General features: G+C 39.0%; 1 protein-coding gene across 3 annotated transcripts in view; it reads right to left on the bottom strand.

Annotated features, from left to right (window-relative positions):
* The window catches only part of NRP1 (neuropilin 1), a 113691-nt gene that overhangs the window by 52075 nt on the left and 46067 nt on the right, over positions 1 to 15549 (bottom strand). For all 3 annotated transcript variants that reach the window (XM_030971547.1, XM_030971548.1, XM_030971549.1), the window contains exons 4-6: positions 14603 to 14784; positions 9902 to 10129; positions 2339 to 2494 (exon numbers count right to left, since the gene is read on the bottom strand). In XM_030971547.1, coding sequence (XP_030827407.1) covers positions 2339 to 2494; positions 9902 to 10129; positions 14603 to 14784 — 566 coding nt within the window. The remainder of the gene's footprint in view (positions 1 to 2338; positions 2495 to 9901; positions 10130 to 14602; positions 14785 to 15549) is intronic.

Genomic DNA, 15549 nt, shown 5'->3' with positions numbered 1-15549 from the left:
ACAAATTAGATGACTTTACGAAATAATTTTATTTTAAAACTATTTACTTCAGTACAAAAAATATAAAATACTTAAAAATATTATTACAATATTAACCATTCTCTTTGCATTCTGGACACTGGAATGAACTAGATCAACAAAATTTGAATTCAGGCCACAAAATTATTGACCTAAGGAAATTACCAGCTCTTCTGTAATGTGGTGCATTGTAAATGAGTTGATCATCTCCATTCAATCTCTTTTTGTTTACACAAAAATTACCTAGCTAATTTAGAGTCAATTGACTTCCTAATAACTGTGGTGAGTTCAAAGGTTGGGCAGAGTGAGTCAATTCTTCTCTCAGTCTTTAAAAATGAAGGCTCCAACCTCTACTGAGGCAAGAGAAGCCACTAGCTTCAGACAGATCCTCACACCCAGGTGCTCCTGGGCCTTCATGTCAGTACAAGGGCACCCCAGTACAAAGGCAAGAGTAAAAACCCCATGTGCCTATGCTTCTGTTCAAGGACTTCACAGTACAAAATAGAATTAATTCCTTTATTAGAAATTAAGCTAACATAACTCTGTGAAATGGAGTTGGATATATGCTCCTTTTTATTGCACCTTCTCTGGAGCTGATGTTTCTCTGGTAGGGATGGGTGCTGAGCTGAAAGTTTCAACTGAGTTGGAAAAATGAGCTTTAAATAGACAAAATTTTGGGTTTTCAATTAAAATTAATGTATTGTGAAAAAAAAAGCTTAAATCTTTTAACAGGAATCCAAAAATTTATATTCAGAAACATTACCAGGGTATTTTATAGGAACTGTAGTTGGGGCTTCCCATAACTCAATAATACCAACAGCATTTCCTGTGGAATAGGAGCCTCTCCCCCAGTTCTGTGCTGCTTCAATGTATTAGGTACATGGTGAAGTACTGAAGCTGAACTACAGCAGGGTAAGACTCAAAGGAAAGGAACTTCTGCTTGAAACCCAAAGGAAAGCTATAAGCCACTACAGAGAATGCAAAACATCACAGGGGGGAGTAATATCAAAATACCTAAAAAGTGTCTAGTTTGATCCGGACACATTGGCTTCCCCTGTAGTCTGCTGAGAGGGACAAGTAACTCCTGGGGACACCTCACATGTCTGAGATAAGTGGATTGGGCTGTCCTCTGGAGGTGACCAGACAACACAAAGGGTAAGGGCGGCTGAAATTAAATGAGAGAATTTGCTTCTCTGTCTAAGTCTGTAGCATATAAAATGCTTCCTCTTGCCATCCAAAAGGGTTTTCATACACACCAACTTCTGTTCTGCTGTCCTGTGTTTAAGAGCTGAAGGCATCTCAGCACAGCAGATACTATTAATTCTGGCTTCAGTGTGATGGTGCATTTACAGCCTAGGGAGAGTGACTGTGCAGGAGGGGGACATGGGGGACACAATTTTTTTGTGCTAGTTATGAAGGGATGGGAGCAGCATCTCCATAGGGAGAAACCAAATTAGCTGAAGGTACAATGCTTCCCATCCACAGAGGCTGTGAGTCCCCCATTCCCTCTTCCTGCCTACATGTGTGTAAGAAAGCTCTTAGAAAGGCATGGAGTGGAGGAGAGATGGGGAGTTACAGCTAAATTTTCAGTTTGCTCATTTTTCTTTAGTCCCTTTTTTCATTAAACAAGTACATCAAATCTGTATGAATCTGCTCAAAACTCAGTAAAGACACAGAAAGGAGAGAGAGTTTGATATAAAGTGTTTGTTTTATCACTGAGGAAAGCAATGAAATCTGCAAGGACATGGTGTAACATAGTGTGTTATTCTCCTGTTTCCCTCACTTCATTTCATTCTCTGTCCAAAGGGTAAGCATGAAAAGGAGTCAACTCAGAAAAAAATACGAGACAGAGAACAAAGCTTAGCTAGCTTATGAAATGTGCTTATGTGCTTAACAAGAGCACATATATTAAATGGGTTCTTTTTATTCAAGAAATCGATCATCAAAGCTTATTCCATGTAATAAAAGAAGGCTTTGGATAGTGCATTCATTGTTCATGTTTCATTGTTTTAATGCAAGTGTTCAATTGCTCTGCATTCCTGCGTTTCCTTGGTCAGCACAGTTTTTCACAATAATTATCCCAACTTCCTGGCAATACAGTGGAATAAAACTGTAAGGAGAATTCTGCCTCTTGCACTTCTTTTCAAAGGGCAGCTGTTCTTTAAAATAAAAAAAAAGAAAAAAAGGAAAACAGAACCAATCTTTCTCTACCCTCTTATTTATTTAAGGTTTCTTTAAAGCTTCAGAAAACACCTGGTGTGCAAGAAGACATAACAGAGAGCATTTTCCAAGAAGCTCTGCGGGATAGATAAATACTGACCTTCTGAGACACTGCTCTGTGACACACTGTAGTTTGCTGAGAAGCCCTCCTTTGCTATTGCACTGTCAGTGTAGAATACCATTGAAAGAATCCCCGTTGAAGACCGGACACGTCCTGGGTTGTTTTGCCCACAATAACGCCCAATGTGTGGGCCAACTGCAAAGAAACAGGATACAATAGTAAACTGCCAGGGCTGCTTAACAATAGGTGCCACTACAATATCCTCCCAAAGACAGTCCCTCAGCAGGAAACGGTCAACTTCTGTAACAGCTCAAAATAACAATGCCATCAATAATTTAGCGATGAACAATAAAATGTTTATCCAACCCTGGCAATTGTACTTCTAAAATGCTCCGGATAGCACTCCATGAACCTCTGGAAATGTACAGACCCAGGATTTAGCAAAGTGTCCTTCAAAGTGTGCAGAGAGGGCAGTGATGCACAAAATTACTCATACAAAGCACCACAAGTATTTTCCAAAGTGTGATTGAAGCACCAATTTATGACAAGAGCAATTGAATGGCCTGATTTGCCGACCTAGTACACAAGATGCTGTGAGGAGTTCAAACAGTGCCTTCCAGGTTTTATGCTCTATACAGCAGATGATCTGTTAATTTCATATCAAACTTTGAAAAACATTTTTGACTCATATTGAGGCTATAACCAATGACTCTTCATCCCCCTTGATTTAGGCTTTCAAAACCCCACAGCTCTTTTGCCCATATGGTCAATATTAAGGAATATTGTAAAAGAATTTGAGAGTGAAATCTTAATCCTTTCAAAAGAGCAAGAATTTCTTAAGTATATCTTCATGTCACAGAATACACACACATACACAGTTACATGATCTCTCTTCATGTTAATACTGTATAAACCAGATTTTGGTATTTTCCAACATTTCCTGGGCAGTGAGATAATCTTTTTCCTTAATTAAGCTACTCAAATCACAACCAACATATGTGGCCTTCTAGCATTTGAGCATTCCCTACAGATAGGTCCCTAGGCTGTGGAATGGTGGTACATCTGTGCTTACAAACAATAAGAGAAGATAATGCTAAAACCCACCCATGGAGTCAATCATGAAAATAATCATGAGGCATTATTCTAATGCTTACACCACTGGCTTTCCAGGCTTAAATTAACACCTTGTCATTTCTCTAGGCAGTCCATTACACTTTCAGTTTAAAATGTAAAATGTTTAGATATCCTAATTATTCACAGTTCAAAGAAAATCTACAGCTAACATAATTTTCTAGTCCTTTATTGGCATTTTCCAACAAGTAAAACAGTTCCAGCTTGGAATAACTTAATACTTACTTATGTAAGCTACACATTTCTGTAAGGCCCTAGCGTTGCCAGAAAGAGGGAGCTCAGATGTTATAGCTCTTGTTAGCCAGCATGTGCTTTTCTATCCATACTCTGGCCACAGTTACTCTTCAGTTGCCTTGGCAATCCCATGGCATTTGAAATACCTGCCAATTCAGACTTTTTCCACTAAGGTTGTTCCATGCAGCATTGATAGAATGAAACATCCTATAGAGGATATGAATTGAATTCTTCCTCATCCTAGAAATCATTAAAGCTTCAGGGTTTTATTTTTCAGAGAGAGAAATTTGTTTAGACTGTTACCATTAGTGGCCTTTTAAAAACATAAAATAATGCCCCCATATTCCAGGTGCCGCAGGTTGTTGGTTTTGTGTTTGTTTTTGTTTTCTTTTGCATTTTCTGGGTGTGAACAGTTTTGATCCTGCTCTTTCTCAGAATGGCTTTCAAGAATATAGCTGCTGATGGTGCTCTGAACTGCAAGAATATAAGGAGGATAAGGCTACCATGTTATGGTGCTCTGAGCCTCCCTCCTCCCATTTCCTGTAGGGAAGCCTCTTTGAAAGGACAAACAGAAGAGAACTTTGTTTAAAGCAGACAGGCTTTAAGATTCCCCATGACTCACTGGTTTATAATTTTTAAGAAATATTTAGTGATTATGCATTTGAGTCTTCAACAGATTGGTCCTGCCATCACAGTACTATTCCCTTTGCCAGCTATGTGGATGCAAGTGCCAAAAATGTGCAGAATATGACACAAAGAGGTATTGAATTTTTTTGTGCAATGTGTAAACCTTAGCCTGCTGAGCTAATACGATATTGATCTGAGCACAACTGGATGAAATAGAAATTCTCCTTCCATAAATAGCCAACACAAAGTTCCTCCCTTCTATTCCTTTTTCCATTCAAGTCTTGAAAACTTTTGAATGACAATAAATTATCAAATATTTAGTGTGTCACCACATCAAATAAATGCTGTGCAGGAAACCCATCTGAGGAATCATTCAGGGGGTGAGACTGCTGTAGACTTTGCCACTGGTTATGTTTTACCATCTTTTTGACAATTCCTTGGGAAATGAGATGGGATTTCATATTAGACTGTGTAGAGTTCTAAAAGGGAATTTTGGGGCAGAAGGAGCTGAAAAGTCACTAGGCCAGCCTCTAACTGTGGATCATCCTGTTGCTATGACAGCATCCCTAAGTAAGGGCTACTCCAAATGTCACTTGGATTATGTCCTCACTCAAGGATGCTTCTACACTACCTGCAGAAGAAAGGCATTTCAGTGAGCCAGCTACCTCATCTGGCTGCCCATACTGTAGCAATTTCTGAGACCTTGGCTCCTCTTTTCACTGGCACAGTATTATACAGTGGAAAACTGAGTAACTTTCTGGTTAACAGATGGAGGAACAACTAAGAAACCTATTTTGCCATGTGTTTCCCAAAATGCAGAATCTACTTCTATAGCTTGTATAAATCCTTGATTAGTCTTAATAAGTATTTTGGAAGGTTTACAGATCACAGTGCAGAATATAGAAAGTGGTGGTGGTGGTTCAAGACTAAACAGAAATCTGATCCTTACTGATTCTTCTTTTCTTTAGTATTTAACATTTTGCACAATATTGAAACAAATATCTGAATATTACTGAAATACACTTCTAACCATCTAGCTGAAATATTAGCTTTTGGAATTAGGCTAAGAACCCCCACCCAAAAAACCCAAAACAAAAAAATAGGTATATTAAAAACAAATGTTATGTAACAGCATTTTAGTTTTAAAGCTTTTCATCAACTACACTGTGGGTAATTTTTATTGAAAAAATATCTGCACACAATTTAGGATGCTGAAGAAGAAACAAACAAAAAATTAATTCCATCTTCACATTCCAGTAGTCAACTACACTGAGTTTGTGTATGCTCTTAGATCTTAATGGCTTCTCACAAGAGTGTAGAAAGCAACCACAACAGGAGAAACACACTTAGATTAATAGGAACCTTCATTTGCACTGATGTTAATGCTTGCAGTAAAGCATTCTGCTTTGCTCTGTAATTCAGTGGAAGCTCTTGTGGTATTGACTGAAGCAGCAATGCTTAGGCTGTGGTTCTCAAACCATATGTAAACTTCTTTAAATTACGTTTGAGCCCTAGTAGACAGCCTATAGAGCTTCAAAGAGAGCTGCATGATGAATATGTGCAATTCATCACTAAAGCTAGTCCTCCTCTTGAGTGAGCTATTTTTCTTCAAAGTCATCAATGGAGTGTTCTCAGCAGATGCTGGCTGAGATATATCTGTGCCTTGGGCAAAGATATTTTTGGTATCTAGTTTATTCACGCAAAATCATATCTTTCTGTTCTGAGATCTACTCACTCTCCAGCTCTAAATCCACCTGTTATCTCTTTCAAACCATGGTCCCTTTTCTGTACAATATTTGCAACAAGCACCTGTAGTTCTCAGATATTTCTCAACAGGGTTTTTTCCACGAAACAAAATGCCAGGTTTGAGACATTCCTGAATGTCTAGCATTCCCCTCTTGAAGCAGCAAAACACTTACACCACTGTTTAACTTCAGTCCTGTAAGGGTCCTTGGTGAATACCTTTCGAAGGCAATCTAACTGTTCACATGCTTCAAAGATAAGCACGTATTTTGTAGAATCAAGTAGCAAATACTCAGCACTTGCCAGCTTCAATCCACTGAAAGGACAGCCAGGTAGGCTGAGGACTCCATGATTGTGACAGAGCATTTCAGGATTTATGTCTTTTTGAATGACTGTTACAGGTGTTGTCAAATTCTCTAACAGAAAATTGTTTTCCATCAGTGAAATAGAAATTATGTAGAAGTAAAATGTAAATGTAAGCTTACTGACTTTGACATATCCTTTTAAACATCATTGTGAAAATTTGCTTAAAAGAACATTTCTCTTCTTTTTCACTTTTTTTGGGGGAGGAAGGAAGAAAAAAATACTCACAACTGTATAAAACAGCAAATTTATTTCCTGCTGTTCTCTGGGGACTGTAGTTTATTAAATTCTATAGTGAAAACATTTTCTACTTATGTTGGGTTTCATCTGCTCTAACTTAGGCATCTGAAGTTCACATCTGACTTAGGGATTCATAGCTTTCACTACAGTCAATGAGACCAGACACTCCAGAGGTCCTTTAGCAGTGTCCTAAAGTAGATGTTGAGATTCTGTTCCCTGCTGTGAACAGAGGGACTACCTGTGCCTGGCTCAAATGCTGATGCCTGTTTTACAGAGGTGCATGTTCAGGGGGCTGTCCACCTGATTCTGCTGTAGTTGAGGCAACAACTATTTTCCAAAAAACTGTTCTCTCTCTCCTATTACAATACTGCCATCATCCCAGGAAACCACAGCTGTGATGCTGTGCAGCAGGGGATGTGAACTGAGGGATAAACATTTTTTCCATATATTAAAAAAACCCTTCTGTCACATTTATATCAATGTAGCAGCTTTAACACAACTGGGCAGGTGAGCAGCAATGCATTACAACAAAGAAAAATAACTTCCTTTTCTATGGATATATCACTAAACAGAGTGGGCCAGAGGACATCCCAGCCAGTCACAGGGACTGCTCCTGGGACCTGACTAAGAGAGTGACACAACTTGCCCCTATGGGGCTCTTACTGGCTGGCCATGTCCAGCTTGCCTGTTGAGAAAGATCCCTGGCATTCACTGTCCTCCAAATCATGCTTAGGAATATCTTGGGAAAGTGCAAATTGATGTGTGCTGAAACTGTGCACGGGAGTACACCAGCAAATTAGAACTGCACACAACCATATTAGTTAATATCAGTTAATGCAGAGTACTTTTGCACAGGCTAAAGGGAAAGGGACAAATGGGTCAAAGACTCACCCTGGGTGAGTCTCCCTCCATCAAAGGAAACCATACTGTCTAATTTACCACTGTGTAGAAATTTACTATTTTCATGTGGATACACGTTAGATTGATTTTTCCCCAGATACTCTCTCTCTCTGTATTCTCCAGCATACAGACATTCTCTATCTTCAGTTCATGGCCAGGTTGTACCAGTGGTTTCCTGTGCCAGCCTTGCTCTTCAGCTGAAATAGTTCTCCCTCCCAGGGATTCATCCTGTGATGCATTTATAGAAAAGCAATCACACTCCCTCTTTCTTTGTAGTGTTAAGTTAAACAAGAGAGACTGACTGCTGGCTGAGGATCATCCTACAGTGAAATGATGCAGCAAACATTTTTCCTACAACTGCTGCAACCTCCAACAGTTTATATCAAAGAAAACTTTTTTCCAGCCTACAAATTCTGTTGAATATTTACAAGTAAACATGCAAGTACCCTTAGTGGATGTCAGGATCATTTTCAGTGCAGAGAGTTTGTGAGACAGTTTGGAGAAGGCTGATAATGCCTGTTGATAATTGGTCTTCAGTATGGCTCAGCCACTTTTTTGAACCAGGAAATTACTGCTTTGAAATCCTCTACATTGATAATAATGCATTTCTTTTTGGTTATATTACACATAAATTGATTTACTGGATCATCTTTTCAAATATCAGTTTAAATGCAAGCTCTACAGGACAGATTTGGCCTATATACAAATAAACCTATTATTAAATGTTCCAGACATCATTATTGTACTATTAAAATATTGTTTTTCTAATTGAGGCATTAAATACTAAATAGTCTTTTAGCTACTGTTATGGGTCTTTCTTCACTCATTATTGAAATGGACTGAAAACAGCCATGATAAACCCATTAAGCATAAAATATGAACAAAAAAGCACAAGTATATGCTAAAAGACATATCTTTCCTGCATCATCAATGGAAGCTTTAAGCAAAATTATTTTGGGGATTTATTTAGGAAACAGTCAAGTTTTAATGCATTATTAAAGTATATTCCTTAAGTTATATTTTCATTTAAATCAAATATTAATGTAGGATTAGCAGTTTGTAGAAACTGCCACGCTGTTCATAAAACAAACAGAAAAAAATCTATTAATATGGGTTATCACACTAGTGGAAAACTGAAATAGATGTAATTAGTGCCCTATACAAACAACATAAATCTTCAGTCACTGAATTTTGCTACAAATTAAAAATTAAGAAGAAAAAGGACAGCTTCAAGATGCTTCTCTTTATCAGCTTATGCCAAACACAGAAACAGTGAAAAAGGCAGCACTAAGAATCAGCTTTTCATAGCTGTTTCCACACAGGCATTTGGGCACCCTAAAGGTTGGGCATTCAGCTTGAACAATCCCTTTAAGGCTGGAGCTGCAGCCTTTGGCTCTGAGCCCTTGAAGAATTGATACACGCTCTGCCTAGGGGAGATTTGAATCTTGCAGATCCAAGATTGTACATGAAAAACCTAGAGAAATCATGTAGCTATTTTATTTGTCAGACTCAGTGTAAAACAGGGATATAGGCTTGGGCAGAAGGTGAAATGAGGGCTCTCTGGCTCTATGGGTTAGCTAATATCTAGCTATGCACTTAGTGAATGTGCACAAGGTCAAGTGTGGTCAACAACTAAATGGAAAATTACTGAGATGGCAGAGACATTCCAGAAGGGTACCCAACACACCCACCCTGACACATGAGGCTATCTAATCAGAGATTATAAATTAACAAATTAAGATAAAACCTTGGGATTTGCTTAAACTGTTGGAAGAGAGATCACTATAATGGAGGAACCCTGCAGTGCCCAGTCACTGAAGTCACCTGAATGAATAACTCAGTGACTGTTTACTGACCTGGGTAATTGTTTAGTCACAATGATTCCAACTGCATGGACACCACATTTTCTCTGTCAAAGAGATTCTCTGCTTTGGCAGCTGGTCTGTAACACAATTCCTCTGCAAGTCAGAGGGTCAGTACCTGAAGTCCAGTTTCTGCAATTTGTTGGAAATGTCTGGAATATACTCTTGGGTTAGCTGTGAAAGTTTGAGGACTCATTATAAGACTTCACATTTAATTTATTTTAGTGTAGGAGGTTCATCACATATTACCACTGAACACAGAGGTTTCTGCTAAGCCAACTGTTAAAACTGAACATATTTCATTAAAAAAAATCATTCACACTATGATGTGCTTTACTGAATGAATTTACAGAGCATTTTCTCCATTTCTTTTTAATTCAACTCACTTCACATAAATCAAACAAGGATATCTCTAGCATGACAGTTTAAAAAATGGGACTATGCCTTCTGCAGGCCACTACATAGTAATGGTTATGCATATTACAGTCCATTTTTCTCTTACCGTCAGGGAATCCATCCCAGATTTCCAATCGGTCATAGCGACAGAATGCTCCCCCTGGAGTATTTGAATCAGGTTCTAGCTCAAAGCTTTCGAATTCCAGTACAATCTCTGACATCTTTGGTGCAAAGATAATGTAAGTGCATTCAAGGCTATTGGGATATTTCTCAGGGAATCCAGGGGACTTTATCACTCCACTTGATGAAGTAAAGTTTCTGGAACATTCAGGTCCTGTACGAGAAGGAGAAAAATCAGCGGGGTTAACACTGTACTACTAAGCAAAGCAGTTAGCTGGAAAACAAATTAGGTTGTATTGTCTCTCCAGCAGCAAAGGTGGCTTTTCAATGAAACACCTCATTTTAATCGCTGCATTAATCATTCAGCCAGCTTGTTCCTATTATTGATAGTCAGTCATTTAAAGCCCAATCCACATATACTGTCTGATCTTCAATTTTCAATTTGTATGGAACAATATGAAAACTTGTACCAGCTCTAGAAAAAATTATGACAAATACAAAGTCATGTGGGAACAATGAAAGCGTAAGCTGCAGAAATCTCGACAGAGCCCTAGAGAAATAATTATAGCCACTTCAAGCTCAAATCTTTAAATCTTATGGCTGACAGGCTTTTATTGGTGAAATAGAACTTTTTACAAAAGCGGGTGAGTGAATTCAGTAGAGGGAGTAGTGGTTTCAGATTCCTGGAGCACTGACTCAGTAACTCTGCCAGATGTGACCTATGCCTCCTTGACAAACTAAATGTGAAAGGTAATTCGTACATGTACTGAGGGTGAGTGACTCATTCTGAGTGGTGTTGACACAGGTGCACCAGTAAAATGTTGCTGTTAGTGTGGGCATGATAAACTGTGTGATTACAGGCAGTGTTGCTAGAAGTCACCTAATGTCAGTGTTGACACACCAGCTTTCCCTGATGTTCCCACCATGGAATAATGGGATGCTCCAAACAGTGCTCTTGGTGGAGCAGGAAACTGGTACTAAAGATGTGAGGGTATAAAAGGCCTGGCCACTGGATTTGCCTTTGTGAATACAGGGGACAAACTGGAATCCCTCTCTTGTGGATGGATCTCATTTCTCCTTTATTCAGGTCCCTCAGGAATCCTCTCTGTGGATCCCACACCTGCAGATGTGCTCAGAAGTCAGCTGCAGGCGCTGCCCACACATCTTCCCACAAGGTCTGCCTTTTGACACTTCAGATTTAATAGAGTGATTTACAGGACTTGGGGCATTGGTGGATATCAGCTGGCCTGGGGAGTTTGAGTAGCATGACTCAAATGAAGGTCCTTAGACATGGAAGAGAGGAAGGACACAGAGAGCAGAGCTTGGTTGCAACAGGCAGGTTTGTGCTGAAGGATGATGTGTGTGAGACTCACATCAATCTGGGTGAGGATGCCCAGCATCCTTAGAGACTGTAGTCAGGAGCCTTAGAGGATTTCCAATGCCTAACACAGATCATTGAAGGAAAACAGTTTGGCTTGTTGCATATATGAATACTCTTATTTCACTATAGAAAATGTTTTCATTGTGAATGTGCCAAACATATTACCCCCTACAGATCTGGCCACTTTCCAGCTAAATTCAGCACTCAAGAGAGAGGTCTGAATGAATTTACTCAGTTCAGGTATCCTTGCCCTTCAACAGACACTGAGAGGAAATTCTTGAACTATCACATCAATATTCAGAACACTTCATGGCATATTTTGGAAGATGTGGATATTGATGCTCATGTAACCTGACCCATTCCAATTTGGGAAATTACATTTTGCCTATAATTAAATCACCCCCTTACACATTAGTTGAATATTCCTCTTCTCTCCCTGTCATTCCCTTGTCTCCTTGTCATGTAGGGGAGGGTTATATTCTGGTTGTTGCTCTTCACTCCCACCAGTAGCTGCTGTTCCAGGATAAAATAGCTTTGCTATGCCATTCATAGTATTAAGTGCTCTGTACTCCTCTTGGAATCCAATAAAAGATGCAATATAAAATGTAAGCCAGGATCATTATTGCTTTATTAAATACAGCCAGATCCTGGCTCCGAGTGTGCGCACTCATCAGGCTCTTACACTTACACATAGTATCTTGATGCCAGCTTGCTTTATTTTAAACATGTTTGAATCAATCTGGTGCAAGAAACAGAAACTGTTGTCAGGGGAGCTGTCTCACTAAAATGCCCTCCAAAGATTTTGACCCTTTACTGACACTGTGAAGCAGCTGCAGGAATTATACCAATACTGAGGCTACGAGGAACTCTGTGGGCCAATGTGCATGGAAAACTGGCAGGAAAGGTTCCAGTGGAGATACCAAAAGTAGATACTTCTGAGGTGGAAAAACTACATGTGTACACGTGTATGAAACAAAGGAAGAGATATGAACTGAGGGAAATACAGAGAGGAGGCAACAGAGAGAGCAAAGAAAAAGAAATGGCATTGGGGATAATTTAATCTGCTATCTGGGGGTGTCACTGAGACAAAAAATCATTTGCCTTCTTGATTGACACTTTCTTTTCTTTCAGTTTACACCATAAATTTAGTTGACTAAAGTTAGGAATGTTGAATGTGAACTGTGTAGATCCTTTCGTAGTGAATACGTCACTCATGCACCCCAAAATATAATGTCTGCCCAAGCCAAAATGATGCAAATTTCATGTGGGCTAAGTGTTGGGCAAAATGTGTTTCATGTTTTAGTCCTCTTTTAGTTTTACAACTTCTTCAGTGTCTCTTTGGCTACAGAGCTGAATGAGAAGTAAAGAGTAATGGGCAAAAATAGATTGTGTGCTGGAATGAAGCTCAGCCTTCAGCTCAGCACCACAGGACCTTGGACTTGGGATCATTCTTCCCATACCTGGGAAATGGTGAGCTAAGTTGTGAATATGCTAAACCAGACATACTTGTCTGGTGTGAGCAGCTGAGCTTCACCTTTCACCTGTGCAAAAGGGTGAACTGCTTTATTTGGCACAGATATTAAAATGCAAAACTGGTACAGCATATATGCATTTTTTCAGACGTTAAATAGGGCTGTGTTCCCACAGCAATGATAATTTGTATCCTTTGTGTACACATGGCATTTTCTAACACTGCATGGTGATAACTGTCCTGCCTTAATATACAGTTTATGTGGAATGAACTGGAGTTAAAGTTGCTCTGGGAGCCATAATTTTGCATTTCCTGACTTCCATGTGTGTAAAATCACATTCATAATGCCATCTTAACATGGTAAATGTGTATCTTTGAGGCATGTAAATGACCACACAAGGAAATAAACACAATGTTCCTGTCAGAGTTCTGAGTTGTCACTACACTGTCAGGAAATAAATAAAACTTTTTTCTTGAAAGGGTTCAGTTACTAAAATAGATTGTTTCACAGATCATTCTTCCGCTTCTTCTTGTGTTTCAGCCTTGTTCTTCGTGAAAGATGGTACTGCATATATAAGCACTGAGAAACGTCAGAACACATTTTCAAGAGTTTAGGCTCCAAAGGATATCAAAATAAATAGAGATATTTTTTCAGGAAAGCTTGGTGTCATTTGGATGCTGAATTCTTTCAAAAAATGTGACCCTGAAGGTCAGCAAAAGAATTTCTGGGAGTCAAGAGTGGATTTACAGACAGGGAAGATGGTGAACAAGAGGTCTGTGGCCCCAATTAGCACTGTGCAGAGCAGCAATAGCAATAGAAAAGAGACTTCACTACAGTGTTTCTCCTCATTAACAGTACAGCTGCCACCAAGAGTGTGTGCTGAACACAGCTAAAAATCTGGCTCTAGTATAGGTGCATAAAAGGGACTTGGACTGGTTCTGAAAATGGGGCACCGACTGGGAGTGGCGTGCATTGAAAATTTGAAGTTTTGAGCTGCTTATGTGAATATGACCCTAAACATTGATGTTGAAGTCAATTTTTTTCCCTATAAAATGAAGGTTATTGTCTTTTCATATATGATGAGTTTTGGTCCTGTGTTCTCCAGGAATGGAATATATGAATTATTACTCTCCATCCAGCTATAGAGAAGATGTATGCCAAAAAGAGTGACCTTACAGCCCTTCCAGCTATTGATTCAGGAAGAATGTTATAAAAGAGGGAGTGTCTCTCTGTCTGGTTAATCCTGCACTCTCTGTTTCTCTGTGCCCCATAAAGCTAATTGTGCTCACTGGCGCTAATTCCTGGCACGAGCATCCAGCAGGTCATGCCTGATCAGTGTGAGCTGCTTCTCCCGTTTACCTCCCAAACATGATTTGTGAAAGCAGCAGCAACATCATCTGCTGCCCATGTGTACTCGGGTCCTTTCCGAGCCCGCAGCCATCTCTTGGGAGCACAGAGCAAAACACTAACCAAAATAACCCAGGGACTCAGAAGGTTGCAGTGCTGGTGAGGCAGTAACATTGTAAATCATACAGTAATTATTATTAAAAAAAAGGAAAGCAATAAAGCTAATGGTTTTAAGATGGTTGAAACAAACAGCTGACGAAAACTACCATATTTCATGCAGGGGAGTCAACCCTCAGACGCAGCTGACCCACTGGATTCATGATGATTTATACCCACTGAACACACACCCCACCTTGGAATGACTAGGGTAATAAGATTTCCTCTTTCAAGAATTTTCATGCATTCTCCCCATTCCAAAGAATTAAGGTGAACTTTCTGGTGCAAGTAAAAATCATAATGAACAATGTAAAAATGAATAGTTTCTTACCTCTTTTGAAAACTTCATAACGGATAGAAAATCCTGCTCCATGTGTCTCATAGTCAGAAACAAATTTTATAAAAAGATATGGTCCTGTAGACACTACAGGAGGGGGAGCAATTTTTCCACAGTACTTTCCCCATAAGCGTCCTTCAGCATTATCTCCATCAATCACTTCAACATAATCATACCTGGTAGATAAATGGAAGGAAGAAACTTTTAACTTCCAGGAAAGAAGGAGACCTAATTAATTTAGAAACCATAACACAACATAAATAATCAAGAAAAATGCTAGCTTGCTTGGAAAATGCATTATGCTGAAAGATGTAAGCAAAATGAAATAATTAAAATGGACTACATTATGTCTGTAGACATCATCTGGCAACATGGAACTATTAGGAAGAATGGTGTCCATTATGCTTGCAGACAATGTCAGCTAAAGTAACCAATTAACAAAAAAAAAAAAAAGGAAATCTCACGAGCACAATTCTGTATTATTAAATTGTGTTCCTTTGTCTGTGTAGTGTTGTTATCAATACATAATGCATAGCATTCTTTTCAAACTGTGAAGTTCTGTTATGAATTCAAAAATGTCTTCTTGGCTGTAGCTCTTTATGAACAATGCTTTGATTTCCATATGCTGTCCTCCAAACATATGTCCACAGAATAATAAATAAATCCCTAAACATTAGATTTTGCTCAAAACTCCATGATGCTGCAGATCAGTGGCGGAAAAATCTGTTCTTTTCCTTATTATCTGGACAAATAATTTGGAGCACTTCACAAAATCCACAAGTCAGTCACAGCGCTTGGCTATTCTCAGACAAAAATTGTTTCAATACAAATCACCTTTGCTTACGAATTTGAATCAAGAAGTGTATGTTACCACGTTCATATTTGTACAGCATGTGATTACTAGACAGACTGGGCTAAAAACCTCAGTGATGATTTACATC

The sequence above is a fragment of the Camarhynchus parvulus genome, chromosome 2 (genome assembly GCF_901933205.1).
Source record: "Camarhynchus parvulus chromosome 2, STF_HiC, whole genome shotgun sequence".
NCBI lineage: Eukaryota > Metazoa > Chordata > Aves > Passeriformes > Thraupidae > Camarhynchus > Camarhynchus parvulus.
Note: the sequence above shows the minus strand (reverse complement) of the source record. Positions and strands in the feature narration are given on the sequence as shown.